At 37.6% G+C, this 22,822-nt stretch overlaps 1 protein-coding gene across 3 annotated transcripts in view; it reads right to left on the reverse strand.

Moving 5' to 3' along the window:
- The window catches only part of POLR3B (RNA polymerase III subunit B), a 78,837-nt gene that overhangs the window by 15,753 nt on the left and 40,262 nt on the right, over positions 1–22,822 (reverse strand). For all 3 annotated transcript variants that reach the window (XM_086611125.1, XM_086611126.1, XM_086611127.1), the window contains exons 19-23: positions 20,055–20,182; positions 12,915–13,124; positions 10,911–11,069; positions 9,188–9,305; positions 8,078–8,220 (exon numbers count right to left, since the gene is read on the reverse strand). In XM_086611125.1, coding sequence (XP_086467251.1) covers positions 8,078–8,220; positions 9,188–9,305; positions 10,911–11,069; positions 12,915–13,124; positions 20,055–20,182 — 758 coding nt within the window. The remainder of the gene's footprint in view (positions 1–8,077; positions 8,221–9,187; positions 9,306–10,910; positions 11,070–12,914; positions 13,125–20,054; positions 20,183–22,822) is intronic.

Raw genomic sequence — 22,822 nt, forward strand, 5'->3', positions numbered from 1 at the left:
AGCTTTTTTATCCTAAAATTGTATACATAAATATTTTATTATATATGTATTATGGCATGCACATTCTGCCTTATTCGCATTTACTTCTAAGAAAGCATTAGGCTGCATCTGGACTTCATGGCACCTGTATGCCAAAAATTAAATCTTAGCTAACTTAAAATTACTTTAGGCTCTGAAAACCTTTTATATGCCAAGCCGGTTCCCATAGCAGACAGCCACTGTGTTGTTTGTTTTGTGTGAAAGTGAATGATAAAAGATCCATGAAATCGACACAGAAAGGCAGAACAGCAGAAAGAACTGAGGGCTCTCCATCATAGCGGCTTCTACCCTCCGCTGACTTGTATAACAATGGGACCTACACACCCAACTGCAGATCTAACACAGCTGTGCATTTCATTAGATGAAGAGCACTAGTGACACAAGTAAATAATTAACTTATTCTGGTCCGCTGACTGTGGTTATGAGACCAGTTATAGCTGACAGATTTTAATACAAGTTAACACAAAGAGAGCATAATGAGCTTAGAAGTTAAAAACAAAATATTTAGACAGAATCCAGCAATGTGAAGCTCACTAGGCCGTTTATAAAGTTTCTATTTTACAGAGCGGGGGGGCAGGGGGGGAAGAAAAGTGAAAAAAGAGAAAGCTATAAAACCTCAATTCTAAGCTTCTGTATTTTAAGAAGTTGCTGAGTTTATAACAGATCTATAGCATGCCCACGTGTATTTAGAGAACAGGACAGACCAATGTTTAAAGCAAGTTCATTCTTTCTTATAAAAAAACTGTTTAAAAAGCTGAAAGACACCTTTCCTGCATACAACACTACTTCTAAAAGCAAGTAACTGCAATTCATTTAAAAATGTAAGCTTGATTTCACTTTGCAGTCACTTGCCTTGAGAAGCTCTCTGAGAGACTAATGCTTGCAGGTCTGCACTGTAAGCTTCTGAATTTGCTCCTCTTCTTCATCCTAGATTGCTGAGCCAAGGCTGGCAGCAGGGCAGTAAAAGGCAAGCCTAGCTGTTCCGCATTGCTGAGCAGCTGCGAAAAAGTGGTCAAGTGAATTAATCCATGTAAGTGGAATTATCACTTGCAACTGGTTAATAAAACAGTAAAGGAGAAAAGAAGAGGCTGGATTTAAGACAGCCTCAAGCTCCATATGTTGCTCTGTCCAAGTATGAACTGCATTTCACAACTGAGCTGCCCAACTACTCTCCATAAAATATTCATAAATAAGACATGCTCCAACTAGTAAGTAACTTTGCTCTGGCTCTTACTACAAGTTTTTAAGATTTCCTAATAGTTACTGATTAACATTATCATGTGAAAATTGTTCCCTAGCATTCAGACAAGACAAAATAATTTGGTTTCATTCACTTCCCTTCCCCTCACAATTTTTATATCCTTCATCTGAAATTTAGCAATACAATTTCAAACTAAATGCTATACTGTGATGGGCCTGAATCTGCTCTCACCTATACACTCTGGAGGTCTCATCTAGGACCAGAATCAAACATTAACAACCAGAAAATGCTGCAATTGTTTTTCCAGATGAAACAAAAAACAAATTTTTTTTTAATATGTGAACTAACAAGAGAGTTGTATGTTTGAACAAGAAAGCATCCAGCAGCTTGCTACATCTCATTTCTTTTCAACTGAAAACCAAACTGAATTCTAGAAAAAACTTTGTGTATCGATTTTATAATGTCACTTTAGAGGGAAAATTAGTGAAAATACGAACAATTTCTTTTAAGATAGATATCCCTCTCAAAAAAACCCCAAACCACTGGATCAATAAGCACGGCAGTTTACTGCAAGGATAACAGTTTAAATTAGAATAAACTGAAATCAGATGTCCACAGCAGTTTAACATGCAAGTATAAAACAGCCATGGGCAGAGTTTTTCAATGCTATTGTATGCCAGGCAATAAATGACAGCCCTTTGCCTATGCATGATGGCCCCATCCTCACACACGCTATCAGCATCAATCCCGGCAGCATCTCAACACCCACGGACCTCCCTCCACAAGGCCCAGACAGAGCATAAGGATCTCCCCACCCCTGCACGTTTGTCCTTTAAGAGTTTCTTTTTCTAGTCAGGAGAATTCCAGGTTTCCAGAGTTTCTATCTTTTACGTGGTTGCTTTCAGTTTGCTGACAAACACGAACATACACAGACTTGCAAAACAGCAGCTCAGCGCAGAGGGGGAAGGGGGGCGGCAGGGAGGGAGCAGGGACAAAACACAACAGTATGGGAAAGTTTTTCACCGGCTACGATAAGATGCCTTCTATACACACACGCCAAATGAAAAAAAAAAAATCATCAAATAAGTCAAAACAACCTAAAATAGAAACCTAATTGCTATCAGCAGGAGGGACATTAGAGACCAAAGGAGACTAAGTGAATAGAAGCAGCAGTAATACCAGTTTCTATCAGCAAGATAAAAAGAAGCGCATTACTAAATGTGCTTGTTTACTTATTCTAATGATACGGTGGTAAAAGAGCTAAAACTAACTTGAAAGGCACCTATTTTAGATTTACCACATTTGCCAGAATTTGAAAACACTCCTCTGAGCAGTAAGACTACGTCACGTAATTAAGATGAGACATAATATATGACGCTATAACACAGCGCCATATATCGTGGACCAGTGACAGAGATTTGCAAAAATTAGTAAGGTTAAACAAAAATGTACGTCTGCTTCAAAACTCTCTAATTACATACTGTGTTGGCTAACTAAGCATAAAACAAGTCCAGAAGAAAAAAAGTGCTGCATCACATAAGCTTTGTTCAATATTGAATCATTCACTGATCTATCATATCACTTGCTACATCCCATTTGACATAACAGGTAAAGAACAGAATTAAAATTAACAGATAAATAATGCATAAGTAAACTTGATTAGTTTTCTTATTAAAAACATCACTCTAAATGAGAGGAGGTGCTAGAAGACAATACAGTTTGTACACTGCTTTCCCATGAGCTGCTGAATGGTCTGATGTGATAAATTTGCATAGTCTGAAGCACACAAAGAGCTGATTAATTGAAACCCTTACAATGCTCCTGGAAGCAGCTATTGTAAAACAATAACCATAGGAACTTTACAAAATACACATGGCTGAATGAGTCAAGAGCTTAATAAAATGTGTGTTCAGGATACACTATTTGGAAACAGAATTACAGATTTTTATTCTGTGCCATAAAATGCTAAATCACCCTAATTTCAGAGGTTCAGTTGAGGATTTACTGAAAAGGTCAGAAGGTTACCTGTTTGCTGCCTGAGATAAAAAATGCCGTAATTTTCTTCTTAAGACAGCAAGCTAAGCAGCAGTTTTGTTAAAAATAAATAGAAAAAACGGTATGAAAAGTTTTAATGGCATTCTGACATCTCATTTTCTCATATTCAGCTTCTGAAGATAAAAATAAGGTAAGAAATTCCTACCTTTCCTGATGCCTAATAACTACTAATCATCCCACATTCCTGCAGTTGGTAAGAGCAAATTCTTTCTACTGCCACTTCAACCATCTAATTCCTATAAACCCACTGATGTTTTATTAGAGATAAAGTTACGTCTGACTTGTAACATGGGGGGAAAGACACAAGTAGCCACTCAAAACTAACATCTCACTTCACGTGTTCTGCTTACATGTACTGCACAAGTGTGCATTAAAAGGCGAACGGTAAGTTGTTCTCAACAACTATGAAGTTAGGCAAGCAGAAGGCAGATGCTCAAACTAGTAAAAATTTTAAAAAGCAAGCAAGGTCAGACTTTGGTAGATAAGCCATATTGTCATGACGTTTATGCAGTTGACAATGCTGTGAATGGATTTTGTTTTGACACCAAAGAACATGGTTCATTTAGGAAAACAAAGACCATCTTTCATGAATTTAAACTCGCTTCCTTGTCTTTAGCGTTGTTTAAGTGCAGATACTTCAGAAAGGTTTAATCCTTTATCTTAGATCTTCAGCTATTAAAAAGCTTCTGTTTGCCAGTTCAAACAATCTCTTGCTTAAATACAGTTTTTCCACTCCTCAGGAATACTGTTCAGTATTGCTGCTTAGTTCTGTGATCTACAGGACCTTTGTTGGAGGTGTTAATCCTTTTTCACATGAGAGACTGAGAAATGTTCTTTCAGAGAAGTGATATATTGCTTTTTTTCACATCAAAGGAGCCCAACTTTTTCCTCATTGTGGCTTGTAGCAAAGCAAGAGGAAATCTGGAAATATAATAATTTAGCTTGTATGGAACTCAGATGAAGCTTCTTTAGTTTAACAATCCTTTAGCCTTCTGCGCTTTGAAAAGTGACTTTGCCTGAAGAATGCAAGATTAAAAAACAAAATAATTAACCAAAAACTTTCTTTATCCTTCTGGAAAAAATATGATGCAATATAGTTAAAACAAAGTCCTACAGTGCAAGATAAGTCCTCCCTGGTAGGTATGTGTTTTTTTTGTGAGACATTAGAAGCTTAAGAGCTTAATAGACTAAAGCAACAGTCCCACTCACAAAGATCTTACTGCAACATCCAGTTTGAAGCTGAATATTGAGATTGATCAAAATATTTGCTGCTGCGTTTCCCAACACCACGTGATGGCCTCATTCGGGTTTTTTCTCCTCCTCATACACTTCTTTCTTGACAGGTCTTGAAGGATAGGCTAGCTTTTACAGGCAGTTTGCAAGAAGTGTACTTAAAACACGGACTTGAATGACAAGAGGGTGTAGTGGATAGGCCAGAGTGGTGACTTTTGCCAATACCGTGTTGACATGTGAGAGGACACAAAGAAGGCAGCAAAGACATACTTGGTGGCATAGATCTACATTATTATAGAGTCTACAAAATCTACCTACATATTTAACGAAAGACTCTTCTGTAACAGAAGGTTAAAGCTTGTTTGTGAGATTTGATCTGTCATATCCCAGGCACTTTCCAATTCTGTTACTCTGCTTTCTGCCTCAGCAACAAAGTATAACTTCGGAATACAGGAAAAAGCCCATGAAAAAAACTTGAGAAATGAAGTTTGTGCAATTTCTTATTTTGCACGTAATTAATTATTTTAGAACTACTACTATAATTCCGTGAAATCAAATCTCATCTTCACACATTCCTTCTAGAAAATAAAACTACTTCACAGAAAAGATCAACAACAAAAAAGGAGAGGAACAGTCTCTCTCTCTCCTCACTGAACCAAGGTACTTGTTAGTTTAAATTAATCATAGGTTTAAATGGCCCTATGATTGGCTTAAAGCTAACGTCCACAACTTAAACTTGAACTGATAATCGCCTGCATTCAGATGAAGATGAGAGAACAAATTCAGGGCTAATTAAAAATCCTCTCAATGGAAAATGTTGAACCGTTAGTATTACAATTTCTGTTTCAAAATTGTCTATATTCCTCTGTTATGACTAATCCTTCCCCGATTTGATGTCAGAGAAGGATAACGCTAGCTGTATTTTTAAGCAGGAGATTTTCCCTTTCCTTTTCATGCCTTTTTTTCAGTTCTATCATTGCCTGTAATCTAACATTAATGTCAGTATCTGCTTCTTCACTGTATATTGAAGCTGCAGAACAGTAAACTACACAGTTCTTGTCAGTATTTTTTTTCTTGGTATCTAACACATGTATTTTCTCCACTAAGCACATTTCTCCTTTCTCCCATTTATTCTAAAATTTTTTGCCAAAATATACTACAAGCCAGTGAACTGAGAGGTCTACTACTAGGAAGACTATGTATCTTAGAAGAATGTAATAATTTAGAACATGATCACTGCCCCAATCACAAGAGATTACTACAGACTACAAGCTATGAAGTTACTACTACTAACAAGCTACCAAGCTAACAAGCACATGCCTGCCAACTCTGTAACACAATTGTTGCAATGTTCTGACGCTCTCTCCAAAACTAAGCTGAAAGGGACATTTGCTATTCTGAATAAATTGATGGTTTTGGCCTATTATTATTATAGGTCTAAAGCACAGATAGATGGGGGATCAGTCACCCTAACCTGATGCAATGCCAGGCGTAATTATGGGCACCCTCAAAGCTCCCTACAGTATTTAGGATGTTGTTTTTCATTATCATGGGATTTCCATTTTACACTGGAAAAAAAAAAATTACTAACTTTCTACAGCTTTTGGGATATTAAAGAAAATTCCACCAGATTCCAATACAGTGTGTTAGTTGTTTCTGCATTTGACCACGAATATCAGGTTTGATAAGTAGCAAAAGTACTCGTGAGACGTCTGTGCTTCAAGACATCTAAAATGAGCTTGCTCTAGACTGTGAGATGCCTTATGTGCATTTAGTAGCATGCTAAGGCCATATTGCAGCCTGCCTGATAGAATTCTGTTTCCTTCTGTCATTCTTCCATCTTTTGTCCTCTGTCTGTTCTAGATTTGTGGAGCACCCTTTTTCTTGATTTTTGGAGAAATATGAAAATCAGTCGCATTTAAATCTTGTTCAACTAGGTGAACACCAATAGCCCAAGATAGGAGAAAAAACTTCCCTGATTAAATTTTTCATGCGAATGACCATATTTATCACGATTAACTGAGCAGCTTCTTTAATATAATTTGTAGGCTGAAAGGGATGCTTTCAGAGTGCTCCTCCTAACAAAAAGCACTCTCTTCTATGTGTCTTCTGACAAAAGAGAACACTGCTCACGAAAGGCCAGTTTGTTTGCAAGACAATGTCCACTAGCAAGTATCATTAATTTGATGTATTACTGCAAAGTCCATTGACTACAACTAGTTTTAAGTATTAATGTTTTAAATCTAAGCAGCATCCTCTATTATTTCCTCAGTTCCCTCTCTCTGCCTTCCACATAGACCTAGCAGATACTTGTGTTACCACTGTAAGAGGCTGGTGTTCTTTCTAAACTCCATCTGGTTCCAGCTCCTCAGAAATCAAAGCAATAAAATAAGCATTTTTTTCTTCCAGTAGTTATTAAGACAGTGTCATATTTGCCCAGTAACAGGAGAGGAGTGTATGTGCTGCAATGGAAGGGATTTGGTAATATCAACCTCTTTGCTGACCCAATACATCTGACGAGATCAAGCAATCTTCTCAAACCAAAATAAGACCTAAAAATGTAACAAGATTATAACGTTCAGGTAACAGGTTTAGCACAGCCTATACAGTAAGGCAGAAGGTCATGCTGAAAGTACTAAAAAAACAAATCAAGATTTTTCAAGTGTACAGATAGATGAAAACATGTCAAAACCTGTCCCAATTTGAGATCAATGGGATCAAAACATGCTTTTAAGTCAGTTGGTTAGAAATGTTTTCAGTCACTTTCTTAACACCTGTCCCACACTGCCCAGCCCTTTGAGATTCAGAGAGGATGTTCTGAGTCCCCTTTTTTTGCCATTAAGGTCAAAGGGAGTCCACCGCTTTTTCCAACAGATATGGAAACAGGCTTCTGATTTTCACCTTACCATTAACACTAGACAGCTACATGCCACCAAGCAGTTTTCTAGTAGGTACCCGTTTTCAACTCTGTTTGAAGATCCAGAGGTGCCCCAGATCATGTTCCAGATGTACTTTTAAAAACTTTTTCCCCTTCTTTTCAGTCTCTGCTGGTGTACTCTTAGTTGCATTCCTGATTTGCTTCCTTTTCACACCATGGCTCTGAGCTATCCATCTGTAGTCTTGTTTTTAGAGCAGTATGTCTGCACAGAGGACTTGCAAATATACCATTCCATCTCTCATCTTTTCTGTTCATTTCCTCCAATCTCTTTCGATAACCTATTAACAAATCTATCACTTAAAATCAAATTCATACTTGGGGTGAAAAAACCCCCACCAACCAAAACTCAAAACTCTGTTCTTGTTTAAAATAGGCAACTACTGTATTTTTCAGGTTCATAAGTCAACAGAGAGTTGTGTTTGCCAATTCTTCTCCTCAGTTCCAGAAACATCATTACTAAATTAGGTGAACTTAAACAAAAAAAAGGGATATGGTCTTCTACCACTGCATTCATAAAAGATCTGAAGCATTTACGGAGCATGCATGATAATATTACGTAAGTATAGTAGGCTTATGTATGTATAGTAGGCATACTCGAATATGTAGCTTACCTTTCTGCCCATGACGACTGCTAAATTTATCTCCAATTTCTGGACGTCTAGTTTGCCTCAACAACATTTTGATCAAGAAAGCATCCTCTGCATTTGACGAAATCATGACTTTTTCAATATAAGAATCAGTTGCACCTTTGTAGCTAGTACAAGAAGACAAAACATGAGTTTTACGTCTATGAACCAAACACAAGTTACAAACAGGTATCTGTGCATTGGTAATCTTCTGGCTGAACTATATTCTTCATGGAACTTATATGTGGGAGGTCAATGGAGCAAAGATTATATGTATATGAAGTTCCAGATTAGGGTATGTTTCGGGGGGAAAAAAAAAAAAAAGGCTTAAGAGATACAATAGAAACAAAGGGAGAATTAAGCTGAACTTCTAAAGAACAAGGTATAGTTTTTTTTGTTGCTTGGGCTCTTCTTGACAGGAAAAGAGCTTCCTAGTATATTGCAAATTTCTGGATCTTCAGTTAAACAAACAAAAGCCTAATAGACAGTTATAGTTGAAGAAAGGAGTTTAAGGCACATACCATGATAATTTAAGAACAAAATTAAGGCATAATATCCTGACTGAAACTATGCATCAGGTGCAGGTGTGGAAATGAACCAAGGGCAGAACACAGTATGAAGTACAGAAAGAGATGTCCATTTTCTCTAGAAGCCAGTATGGAGGAGATGTGCCCCCTCACTAAGTACACTCGTGTTCTCTACCTTCCCACTCATCCTGCTTTTCTCCTGTTTCTCCATCACTTTATCCATGAGTGACTCCTCTCCCCTCTACCGCTGTCTTAGCTTTCTCCTCAGATTCTCCTGGGAACCTACTCAGTGATTCCTCTCTATACATACATCTTCAGAAGGATTCCTCCTACTCTTTGCAATTCCAGCCTTTCAGGTGTCAGAATCTAACTCATCAGCGATTAAGCAGCTAGGCACTTCTAAAAACAACCTAGGATCTGAAAAATCCTGTGAAAAATCAAGACCTGGAGAACTAGGTCTAATTTGCAGAGGGAAGTTTATTCCTTTGACTTTTCTAGAATTGAATATTTTCTCAGATACCTTTCCTCCATCTACCTTCCCCAACTATAAAGTTATGATGCAACTTACGTTACTGGCACGTCTTTGTACTGTGGCTGCTGAGGCACGCTACTCCCTTCCAGAGGTGTCTGGGTCACAGTTGGCATAGATTTGTTCACAAGGACTTGCTTATTTTCTACTTTTTCACCTACAAAGAACAAGAAAAAAAAGTATTATGAAAACATATCATAAAAGCTATCTGTGTTAGAAATACATTTTAAGCTTTAAAAAAAGGTAAGCTGGAAGACAAACTGGGAGGAACATGTCCAGGAAGTATATCATGTTATTTTTGTAAATACTGCATGGTAAGGGAATCATTAAACTAGCTTTTTTTGGTAAACAAAATGGAACAGCTTGTATGCTGGGTGCATTATGAGAATAGCTAACATATCCTGAGTCTAAAGAATACACAAAAGCATCTGAAGTAATCTGCCATGAGTATAGAGAAAATTAACAAGCAACACTGTAACTGACAAATTTTAGAAATTCACACCTAAATTCGGGACACACATTCACTTCCACAATGAGTTGTGCGTGCTACTTTCAGCCTCTCCTTGCTATTAGTTTTTCCTATTGCTTCTGATCTCATACATCAGCTATTTTCCCTCCATTCCGTTATCCTTCCCTTCACACAGAAAATCAGACCAGCAGCATGCCCAACAATACTAATGCACATCAAGTACATGCCTCCCACCTCCTCCACAAAATTACACTGAACTTCAGCCTATGTCTCTTTTGTGTCCATATGAACTATTTCAAAGAGGTTTTTACCTAAACACCTGGAACAGCCTCAGTGTGGAGTCCTCCCCAGTCCTATCTATCCTAGTACTTCAGAAGATTCTTGCTCTTTTTTTTGAAATTAACTTCGAAAGCTCCATTGTGATGTGTTAAAGAGCAAAAGTGACCCAATTGTGTTGCTATAATGGAATAACATTTAGTGCCTTTTACAGGACCTTTCTTATTAGATCTTAGCGGATCTATTAAGCTGTTTCGTGACTGAAGGATGACAATAAGGGAAGATTCTTTCTCAAATTTATTACCATTGGGAAGTTATACACCTATCCTCATAACTAAGTGTAGTTGTATTTATTTTCTTATCTCTCTCCAAATAAATTTCTGAAGTGCTAAAACCACTAGGTTTTACTTCCTCAAACAACTGCATTAACTGACAGCATGCTAGGAAGATTTGACATACGAAATCAAAGTAATAAGGAATCTGTCCTTAAAAACCAACAATGACAGAACACATGAGACACAAACAGTAAAAAAACTACAGTATTAAAAGTTTGCCAGTTTGGAGATATAAGAAGCATACAAGTTCTAATGCTTCAACAGATTCACGCTGTTAAAGACTCACTGAAACATAAAGCTCCATTTCCTCATGCACAAAAAAAACCCTGACTGGTACCACACTGCTTTCAGAAATTAACATTTTTTAATTTTCCATTGAAATACTGCCACCTTCAAGAAAAGAAAAAAATACACTAAGCATAAAACAAGGTGCACAAGAAATATTAACAGAACATTAATTTCTACTTCAGATTATGAACATACCATGACTTAAATCCAGAGAAGTTGTGGATGCCCCATCCCTGGGAGTGCTCAAGGCCAGGTTGGATGAGGCTCTGAGCAACCTGGTGTGGTGGAAATTGTCCCTACCCATGGCAGGGGGGTTGAAACCAGATGATCTTCGAGGTCCCTTCCAACCCTAACCGTTCTATGATTCTATGATTAAACATGTAGCTTGACATACCTGGAGAGCAGATACCATCAGCATCTAAAATTTCATGGCGCCAGATTGGTTTACGGGTAGCTGCATCCAACATCGGACCCATAACTTTATCAAATGTCTGGTTTGTGTAACGCTTCAGTGTACACTTGGCATTCTTATATACAAGACACCTTCCGAAACCTAAAATGTAACACAAACTCGTCTGCCTAGGAGTTCAAAGATTCTTTACAACACATTATCAGAATAAAATAAGAATGCTGATCCACTTGATGAGCTACCAAACATAAAATATTTTTTTATTGGTTAGATTATTCACTGTCTTGAATATGCCTAACATTGTACACGGATACTTAGTAGCTCACAATTTAAAAATCAGATCATGCATGCTACTTTTTTCAGACATTGGACTACGGTTCAATTCTGAAGTTGTGCTAATCCCCTTCTATATCTCTGCGCGCACACATCATTTCTCTTACCTTTGGTGGTTCAGAGAGACATAACATAGAACAGACTGTCACAGGACAAGAACAGCACTTCTTCCTTTCGGGAGTTCTAACAAACCTGAACTTTTACTCATGTTTGTGGTTGACACAAGCTAGCCTACTATGAAAGTACTGATTGAATATTTCATATAATCACCCCATTACTCACTCTTCTCCCAGCTGAAAGAATTCTGAATTACAAATATCGTTATAAAATAGATTTGATTTGGGTTTTAGATGAGAAAAGTAGCATATCTGGAATTTCTCTCCAAGTACAGCAACTAGTCACAATACTAAACACTTGCATCTCATTTAGAATTACAGACAGCCAAGAGCAAGGCTTTCTAATAATCCTACGTTATTTTAGTTCATTTGAAAGATGGTTGTGGTCACATACAGTATATCTGTATCTTTAGATTACGTCAAGTAACTCCTGACAAGCACCACAGCTCCCCCTGTAAATGTTACCAGCCTACCAGAAAAGAAAACATTCAGTTTTAAATCATGCCTGTTGTTGTTTTAGAAAAGGAGGCATAAATTAAATGCGGCAGACATTAAGGCCAAAGATACATGTCTAGGAATACTATTATTGCTGCCTAGCAACTAGGAGGAAGGGAGTGTGGGGGGAATAAAGTCATGGAAGGATCTGATTTTGGCCACCCGAAACTAAAACCAATTTCATCACACTGCACTATGTCTTCTCTCAAGGGAATTTATTTAGAAAAGAGAGAGAAAAGAGACTAAGTTTTCAGGCAACTCTCCTCCGACCGCCAGCAGCATTAACATAAAATGCTGAAGAATTGCAGTGAGACAGGCCACAGCAGCACAAACATAAGTTTCACTTAGTTACTTTCTACTTGGTGCTTATTCACTTTTATTTAAAACACACTGCACTTCATAGATTTTTTTTTTTTTTTTTAAGGAAGTGAGTCATTAGTTTATGTCTGATAAACACTACATCATTTTGCTCTAGACAATGCTATTATTTTCCCTCAGAAAGCAGGCAATACTGCTATTGCTCCCTCAGAGTATCAAGTTCACAATGACAAAAATTGCCACGTGTTCCATTCCTTTCCCAAACACATTCAGAAGTCTAATTTCATCTATTGCTTTCATTTCTGGTGAAAATGATGAGACCCCTCTGCTAGTAATGAACAAAGGTTCAGGTAACCATCCAAAAAGCAAGTGCAACAGAACAAATTATCAAATACCTTACATTTTTGTAAACTAAGTATTTTCAAAAAGGGACCGTTTATGCTTTTTTATTTGAGGTCAAAAGTTACTCATTTTTTCTTATAATATCCATACTCAGAAGTTTATTCGCACGTTGGCAACTTGACCGCACTATTGCAAGCATGGAATCATAATTGCTATTCATGCAGAAAACAAACAAAAGCATTCAAAGCAGTTTTGGAATTCGACTTCTTAATTGGAGATGTACTGCTCATAACTGCAATAGAAGTTATTACAGAACAACACCATAAGACAATACGTTTATTAAAACATGTATTAGAACACACAGGAAAGAATTGATGGTTCTTACCTCTGTCCAAAGAGGCCTTGTTTAAGACAAGGGCATCTTCAATATCATAACCACTGTAGCTCATCACAGCAACTGTGGCGTTCTGTCCAGCAGGCAGTTTCTCAAAATCTATCAGTTCAATTGTTTTTGTTTTTACCATTGGCTTTTGCGGATAGGCTAGAAGATACATAAGAGTATCTATCCTGTTTCTTTGATTGTATCCAATAGTACCTGTATGTAAAAGAAAAACAAAAGTGTTTGAACATTAGCAAGTTTCCTAGAAAGGTTTTGGCTAAAAAATTACCAAAATGCAAATGAACTAAAAACCACAAACTGAGGAATTTAAATAGAAATTTTTCAACAAAAGAAGGAGGAAAAAAAAACAACGTAAAAGAGAACAAACCAAAACAACTTTACATTATTATATTTAAATAAAGATGTAAGTGGCTTCTTAACTTAAGCTTCCAGAAAGAATTCTTTATTTTTTTCTTAAACAGGAAAAACCTAAGCATCAAGACAAAAAGATCAACAAAAGAAATCAAAATCAAGTCCTACATGACTGAAAGCAAATAAGATTTCTTTTTTAATCATGACACTGAATAATAGTTCAAGTATGAAGTTGTTTTTTTTTCAGAGAGTTGAACTTGTGTTCCATAGACCTGATCCAAAATTTCATGAGAATCAATAGAAAGACTCCCATTGAGTTCAAGAGGAACTGTGGATCAAGCTTTGTGTCTTCCACATCATATTTCCTTCCTTTTTCTGGGCAATAATTAGTTCAACAGCAGCCTGTGTTAAGAGTGTCACAAAGCATGAACAAAGCATACAGTTAGCAGCAGCCAAGACTGATTTACTTTCTGAAATTAGAGGTGTCATTGCTAGAAAGACTACAGTAGAAATTCACTCACAATATATTTGTCTTTTTACATGAAATTAATTTTAAATTTATGGTTCAGAATTCAATCCTTTGTATAGACCTCCCAGCTTGAGACTGAAATTTTTGGCCCTGTCCCATCAGACTGCCAAAGTGTCTTCTGAAATCTGAGGAAAAAATAATTAACACCCAGCAGGGAAACATAAACTGTTGTATAGCTGAACAAAAGTTAAGGCAATCGTATGTTATTAGAGTTTGCTGTACCAGGACTATGCTATGTCTCTAAGCAATTAAGAAATTATAGTCTGAAAAGTTTGTTTTAGAGTTTTAAGTACTAAATATTCTGCAGTACTTGTACTTAGGAGGTAAGCCTTTCAAAACCTTTCCATGTTCTCCTGCAATTTCAGAGGCTGGTTCCTTTCAAGGAAAGGTCAAAGCAGTCAGTGTGTAATGAAGTCTTCACATAGCTAGAATATAGCACAGCTGAACACAAATCTGCTCTTAGGGGAGGCCAGCTTCATGTTTTATAAGCAACTACTTGCAATTTCCAAATGCCTGCATTTAAATAAAATGTCTAGAAAATCAAATATCTCAAATCAGGCAGCATCAAGGGCAGTTCCAAAGACCTACCCTGTCCATGGCACTAAGCTCGCTCCTAAACCGCCACAGGTCTACACTTCCCAAGGACGAGAACAGGGAGACAGCTCAATAGATACTGTCTGAAAATAGACTGTTATGACCTGCTCTTGCACACCTGGGCTTTCCTTGGTTCTAGAAAATGGATTTGAAGCCACGGGCATTTTCAAACAGCGAGGAAGATTTGGTGGAGCTGACACTTTATTTGTCTCTTGCTTTTGGGCAGTTGCTTTCCTCTCTTTTTGTTGGAGAAGGAAATTAATCATCCTTGAGCAGTATTTTCTGTCTCCAGTAAGAAGCAACCTGGTAGGGCCTGGATTCGTCAACACTGAAGACTCCTCCTGTCCCCTTTTGCAAGGCCCACCATCTGAAGGCCCTATTACTTCTGATATTCCCTTAGCCTAAGTATTAAACATTGTTTTCATTGTACTTTGATAAATAAATTGGTTTTCCCACTATACAGCTAGGAAAATCTACTTCCAAATTAAAAATTTAAGAGGTTTAGACCATTTTTTTCCCTCTGCACCTAGAATGACTAATCTGTGTGCTTTCAGGATAGGTTTTCTGCTGTAGACCTCATCTGAAAAGTTTCATGGATAGGTATATTTTTCTGTTGTTGAGAGAAATCTGCTGCTGCGTATGCCACACCAACTTTCACTTTTGAAATGCTTGCAATTTTTTTCTCCTCTGAGAAGCTTATATGCAGTACCTGCTACAGCTCACTAGCTAGAGACAGTAAGATGGGATGAAGTCTGGAGCACCTGATACTGTCCTTTATACTTCAGTAACAATCTGTTGAAATCCCCTACAGAGCAAAGATTACAGATGACACTTTTACCTATTTTAGGTAATGCAAATTACTTCTCTCAGATGCTTCACGTATTCCAAAACTGGTATTTTTATCAGAGGTTCAGATAAACCTAATAGAACTGTTACTGTTCGTATCACACCAGGAGCCATGAGTGACTGACATTACTGGTATTTTGAGCTTCAATAATAAGCTCTATTCGGGCAATTCTTCAGGAGTTGAATGCTGTATCATATAAAATGGAAAACATAAACATATATATCAGTGATGGATATCCTAGTAGGAAAGAAACTGGCTAGAGAGTGATTGAAGAGCACAAGCGAAATAAATTAGCCAAAAAGCATGCCATACATCAGCACTATTTGTCTTAATTGCTATGATTTAAAGGTTATACAAATAATGCCTTCTCTAGACTGGTCTAACAAACCACAGCCTTAAACCACAATCTGCTTATTTAAAATTAAGAAGCAGTTCTCTTCTTTTGAGGACTGGTGTGTTGGGACGAGATGTCTATGGGGGCGTTGAAATGAAGGAAGTCACTAGTTTTATTTCTGTTTTCTCTCTGAAAGAACAGAGCCCTTGTCTGCTTCAGCCAAACAGCCATGCAAAAGTAAAGTATAATTAAACTTCACCATAACAAACCCTGCTCATAATGACCCATATTTATAATTATCCCAACAGCAAGAACCGATTTTTTTCATTGGTAATTAGCCCGGTTTAAAGCAAAACACACAAGGTTGACCTGGATACAACAAAGATATTTTTCTTGCTTTTCTCAGAACTTGGTATATTGCGAATGCACGTGTGCATTCTTTCCTTTTTTCCATTTGCTGACAAGGTTTTTTTCTCTTTTAAAGTATCATTTGATCATGCTTCAGTGTGAAGTAATCACTATAAAAATGCTATCTATTGATATGTAGCATAAATGGGATACTGTTATTCTGATGTAGAAAGTTTTGAGAACTCACCAGAACACAGAGCCAGATAAAACAAGCGTTTAACCAGATCTCTGGTGTATTTCTTACAGCAACATTAAACTGTATAATCAAAATTAACAAGGATAAAGAAATCAATCTACTTAAGATATGAGCCAAAAGGGCTATTATCGCACATGCCAAGAAAAGAATTGCTGTACTTCTGTATTTCCCCAAATTTCACCATGGATTTTCTACTATTGTGTCCTTTTATATGAGCACAAACCAACAGAGAAAGAAGTATCATATTTAAATGCTGCACTGAACATTGTGGACAGGGCTATAATTCAACTCAGAGAGATTTTCACAGTACACGTATTAAGTGATCTGGATGTTCAGCATTTGAAGTATTCTTTTCACCACAGAAAGATTAAGAAGTCAGTTAAAAAGATTATGGGTAAGCTAGAAGAGGTAGTCTGGCTCATTTCTCTCTCAGCACTTCTGTGTCTGCTACCAGGGAGAGAAGACCTGGCAAAAAGAGACCGTGTTGCAGGGCACAAACACTGCTCCTTGAAGAGCAGCAGCAGAATCAAGCCCTGGCCACAAAGCACCCAGGTCCAGCTGTGATCACCAGCAACACCTGGTTTTGACGTTTGTTTCAAATCTCTGCCAACAGGCTAGCTGTACAAAATTTGGCAGCATTTTGGCTCCCAGCCCACCAAGCAGCCTTTCACAACTAACAACCCCAGCACTCAGTTCCTTCAAACGTGTGTCTTCTCAACTCAATCTTAACACATTCATCTGGTTATAGCACAGCGTATCGAGGGCTCTGCTATTTCACAGAAGCAAAGCAGAAGGTACATGATACAGTGAGAGGTTTTTTTTTTTTGTACTAAAGAAGTTGCTTCAACATAAACCTCAGCAACAAAGTTCTCACCCACCCACCACTCTCCCCTCAAATACCTTCTGCTCCCTCACAGGTTAAAGTAATAATTAACACTCAAACCCTCCTTTCCTTATTCCAGGCTTGTGTGATGACATTTGGGTTGAAACTTCAGTGCACAGTTGGGCTGTGAGAGTGTACAGCTTGCTTTGTGTACCCACAGTGCCGCCTTCACAGATGTGCATGTGCAATATGGTGGATTACTGGCAGGAAAACGTGTATGTTTTCATTTCTTACATTAGGCTTTTATACAATGCTTCACAGTCAGAGGTACAGTGTGTAAAACTGATTGATTTTTGTATGTCTTAATGGAATTGAAAAGCTCCATTTAAAATTATTTCTCTAATTGTAGGTGGCTTTGCTCCTCTTAAACATTATTTTAGAAACACATGGAATGCAAACAGGACAGACTCTTGTATTTTAAATACTTCTCAGATTTTAAGCTACAACTGTTAACTTTGCACTGAAATGTCAACGTTCAACTGAGGTCCTTGCAGCTGCTGTTGTATTTGCCACTGAATCTAACTTCCCCTCAGCCTTAGAATTCAACCTGCAACATATGGTAAATTATCTATGCCAAACCAGAAGGATTTCATGTCAATTTCATTTCACCGAAATTCAGTTTGCTCACTAAGTGCAACCCTAGTCCTCCAACAAGATGACTCATTCTGCTATGAAACGGAGGTATTTTTCAGGATATTTAAGGTTATCCAGCAGTAACATTCATATTTTAATACCTAACACTTGTCAGGGGTACCAGATTACAGAGCTCATTGCAAACTCTGATGCCCACCCTCCACTTAACTTGTGCTTTCACACCTTTCCCTAGCTTGGTGTCGCTTGACAAAGAGCAAAGATGGTCCAGAGCTGCTGGCACAGCCCCATGGCATGGTCAGAGGGGGTCAGCGTTGAAAAGCACAAGGCTCTCCTTTCCCAGCCTGAGCCCCGGGCTCCCTCCATGTCCCCAGGTTTTGACAGCCCAGGGAGTGACACAGTGGGCTTAGATGTGAGACTTTCCACATGGCAATGTTAGACCAGGAGCTGCTCTGCAATTTCAGGATGGTGAAAGAGAGCAAGAAGGGTGGACGGTCACTTAAAGGTGAGAGTTTGAAGCACTACATCACATCTCTTCATAAATACAAAGAGAAAAAAGTACGTGTAATGTTTCAGGAACATCCTCTAGGTCTCATTTTATCAATAAGAGTAAAGAAAAATACGTTCTGCCCCTACATATTGTCACTTACAGTGGCCTTTTTTTAAAGCAGTTATTACAAAAAGCTTCAGGTGTTTGCAGATACTTCAGGCTGAGCAAAATAGAGCTCAGGTCATGTGCCAACTTTTAAAATGTACTTTTATCTAGCTGCTTATTCTTCGAGTCAGGTGTTTTGTCATAACAAACCGAAACAAAGGCTTTTTTTATTGCTCAAGATATTCAATGGCTTTTGTGTTCCTAGCGTCAGCAGGAACGTCAGAGGATTGTATCCAAGGAGCTAAATGTGCAAGACCTAGGGTCAAAGCAGCTGAATACACCAACCTCAGAAAACACAGACAATGAATTGCAAATGACACTCAAAACAAAACGGGAAAAAAACCTTCACACAGAAAACTACAAAAGAACTCCACAGATACTGAATTGGCTTTCTGTACACACTGATCCTGCTTAACTGTGTGTGGTAACTAACCAAACCTTCTGAGACTAATAGTCATAAAATAGAGACTCGGGGGTGGGGGAAGATAATGAGATGGGGGAGAACTGTAAGGAAAAAGATTGCCTTGCCCCTCTTTTTTTCCTTTTTTTTTTTTAAAAAATAAAGTTAAAGGGTGGACACACATCTGTTGCTATTTTCTGCTATTTTGATGTGCTGAACATGACAGTTCAGCACAAGGCAGTTACTTTGCTATTAATTCCGCTGGAGAAGCCTCACAAAAGGTGCAGTGTTTCAGTTTCGGACACACAGCACAAAACAAATGGTTTAGTAAACCCAACAGAAGTGGTAGTTTTTTCATGACACAGAGTCGTTCTACTGTAGCTCTTAACTTGCAAGCAAGCCATCAATACAAGACATAAAACTGGCACGTACAGCACAAGTCTGAATACAGCTGTCTGAATTGATGTACTACTGGTCAGGTTCTTCTCGGGACTCGCTCTGGCTTGATCACAGGCCATATGACTTGGATGCCTTAATGCTAGGTTAGCTGTGCATTAAAGGAAGGATTAGGACTTACCTAGTGTCAATTACCCACCAACAGCAAATTTACAAAATGGTTGGTTTTTGTTGACCAGCTAAAACATTTGTAAAGAGAATTATTAAGTGATTGGGAAATTAATTTTGTTTCAGTTGTTTTGCTGAGAGGCTGTTACTTGCCCTCTTCATCCAAAACAGAAAATCCTAAAATCTAAACTATCACTGCAGGAAGCGGTCAAGTAATTAAGCACTCTCTTGCACATTTGGATTCCTCTTGTTCTCTAATGTCAATGTAACTATTTATTTATTTAATTTTAGGGCACCTACTCCATTATTCAGGGAAATTCTCCTCTCTCCATGCTCTGTCTCTCTTTGTGAGAACACTTTTTTTAAACTCTTTTTGTCTGGAAACCCACAGCACATCACAGCATAAAGAGAGAAAAAAAACATTCTGCCAATCCTGCACCTACACTGAAAACTTGAAAGTCATGATGATTATTAAAAAACCCAAAAAAACACAAAAAAGCAATACTACCGCAGTTTCTCCAATTTTTATTTTAAGACTTGCAGATCTAGTCTCCATTAAGTAAAACTGTTTTTTTTTTCCTTTCAATTTTTCCAACTTTTAAAGGTAAATTCTTTCTTCCTCTAAGCTAAAGAAGTGCTCTTTTCCTCTTCCTAGCAAAGCTTTTATGTGAACTAGGAAAGAAAGAATTTCTCCATTTTGTCACTTTTGCTACATAGCTTCAGAAACATAACATAGCTACATGACACTCCAAAGGGAATAAAGAAAGTCTTACCCATTGCTTGTTTCCCCATGGCACACTGGTAAGTGTTCCTTGGGGACTGGTTGTGGTGAGGATATGGAATCAGCCCAGCACAGACACCAAGAAGCGTGAAAGGCTCAATCTCCAAATGCGTTGTATCTCTAAAAGAAGAAGTACCAATTATAGCAGCCTTGCGAACAAACATCTTAACTAGAATCTATGTAATCTAGTAGTATCACATAATACTTCAGTCCTGTTCAGGAACATGTAAGTCAGTAGGACCTCAAAATACAGATTCACTATGGGATTTTAGTTTTATTATTTTATTTTAGTTTTATTTAAAAAAAAAAAGCTTTTCTTTTGGCTCTCAGTGTTTCCACATGAAAATAAATGAAAGAGAAGTAAATGAAGGTTTATGAATTTCCATCATGGAGAAAGCCCCCAGATAATGACAACCTGAGGGACCTCAGTAAGACAATAAAACATCAGTTTATGCAGTAAGACCCAAAACGCCTTAAGGAACGTCCTCTCATGTAATGAGAGTCCTCTGCACCAAATCACCAATCTCAGAGATCTAGAAATCCACTGGGGAGTTGGAGGAAAGAAAAGCAAGACAGAGGCAGGTATTGAAAAATATAAAAGCGTTGTTTTATTTTTCCAAGGCCAGTTATATAACATGGGTTAGAGGGAAAACATCTGTGTCCAAACCAGACCCAGTGCTATGGGTGATATGGCATAATAAAACACCATTTGAAAAGCTCTGCAAATGTTTTAGACGTGATTATGTTGTTAAAAGGCAGTACTGATGAGAAGTAAAAAGAGCAACAACGAGTAAAGACTGAGAAATAACAAAATTTGTTCTACCTGGCATGAGCTTCCGAGGAGAAAGACAATTAAATCATAGCATGCATTGGGATGTGAGTGGAGTGACTAATAACTAAAGATGGAGTGTACAATAAAGCTTGGCTGGAGCAGATCTGCTTTTTAAATCAAGATAAGTAACTAGGAAATGGGGAATTTTGAAATAAAGATAATTATAACTAAACTGATCCAAAACATATCTTTCACAACGTTCTGGAGTTATTATACAGAGCTTGGGCTTAGGCACACATTGCTTCTCCCACACATTTAAACTCACTACATTTTGAAAATCCCATCTTTAATGTTTGACTTCTCTTGGAAGTCTTTTGGAAGATTGTTTTTTTTTTTTTACTAGTTAAAGAAATTAATTTGCTTACTAAATTTTAAGAGTTTACAAAGGAAATGACTGGAAAAATCTTTATTATGACAACACTCAAATGACAGCAGAGCATCACAAGCTCAAAAAGGCTGAGCAATTACCCACAAGTACATACAGACCAATGACAAGGACCAGCAGGAACTTACATAAAGAATGTATGTACTATTGGAAAAAATGAAATCTGAAAACTGAAAAAAATCTGGAAACTCTGAGGAGTAAACCTTCTTAAATTATCTATCAGTTCCAGAAATCTTTATAAATCACAAATATGCTTGAGCAACCTAAACATCACTCACTGGCCAGAGGATAGCAACTATTTTTCTCCACTTGATAAAAAGCAACTATGTTAATTGAAGCCTGTCTTAAAAAAATATGAATGGTAGAATCCCAATTGCAGTCAAATAATCGCAAAATGGTCTTAAAAGACAGTAGTAAATTTAAAGCACAGACTGCTCCTCCGTTCTGCAGAACTTCTCACAGAACTCTTGACACTTCTCAGAGAAGAAAGCTTAAGACTTACTGACAGTGAAGTCAGCACATTTCTTCAGAAGGTACTAGTGCATGGAACTGCATAAACATTTTCAGACAGGGTATTCAACACAAGTATTTTTCCACTGAGGTCAACTTTTATTTCAATCAAAGAAGATGCAACATACGCAGATCCTAGTATCTCATCAACTATTGCACAGTGCTAATGAGAGACTTTCAAACTTTACAGAGCAATTCAATTTCTGCAAGTCAAAACGCCACTGCCAGAACTGAGCCCAAGAAAGGAAGGCAACCTCACTGGTTTGAAAATCAGAGTTACAAATGGGTAAGGAAGAAACTGAACGCATTAAACAGAGTCAAATCCTCTAAAGAAAAACCCCCTAATTGGATTGCAAAGGTAAAGAGAGGATACTGTAGCTAAAAGAAGCCTACATTACAAAAGCAGGAATGTTAATGGGATACTTCACAATAGTGGATTGTATCAGTTGTATTACCAGAACAAGTTGTACCAACATGGTCGCACCATTTAAAACGCAAGATGATCAGCTGGGGGAAGGGGGTACACAAATCAACTATTCAGGATGTAGGGAATATCATTGCTAAATACAAGAAGCAATGTGCTCATACGGTGCAAGCTCAGATACTTACGGCGCTATTAGCTACCAGCATTGATGCTAAACTCAAAACAAGTTGATGGACAACACAAGAATCTCCCCAACAGTTATCGTGGAGTCATTTTCTCACACTAGCCCACTGGAAGTTCACTTCCTATTTTTGACTAAACAGCGATTTCATGTGATAAGCTCCCATTAAACTTCCTAGCTGAGACAGGTGACCAGTAACTTAAACTTTTCAGCTCTGGTGCTTTGTGGAAGTTATTTCATTTTGGTGCAAGTTACAACAATTGCGTGTGCTGCTCTTTGCTCACACATAGAGCATAAATCTACTGATAACACTTTTCATGGAGATAACTTCTAACATCTTATATGCAGCTTTCAGTTGAGAAACATTAAAAAAAGAGTATAAAGATAGGAAGACTTAAAAATTTTTAAGAATTCTTGTTTTAATGTGG

The sequence above is a fragment of the Tauraco erythrolophus genome, chromosome 4 (assembly GCF_009769465.1).
Source record: "Tauraco erythrolophus isolate bTauEry1 chromosome 4, bTauEry1.pri, whole genome shotgun sequence".
Taxonomy (NCBI): Eukaryota; Metazoa; Chordata; class Aves; order Musophagiformes; family Musophagidae; genus Tauraco; species Tauraco erythrolophus.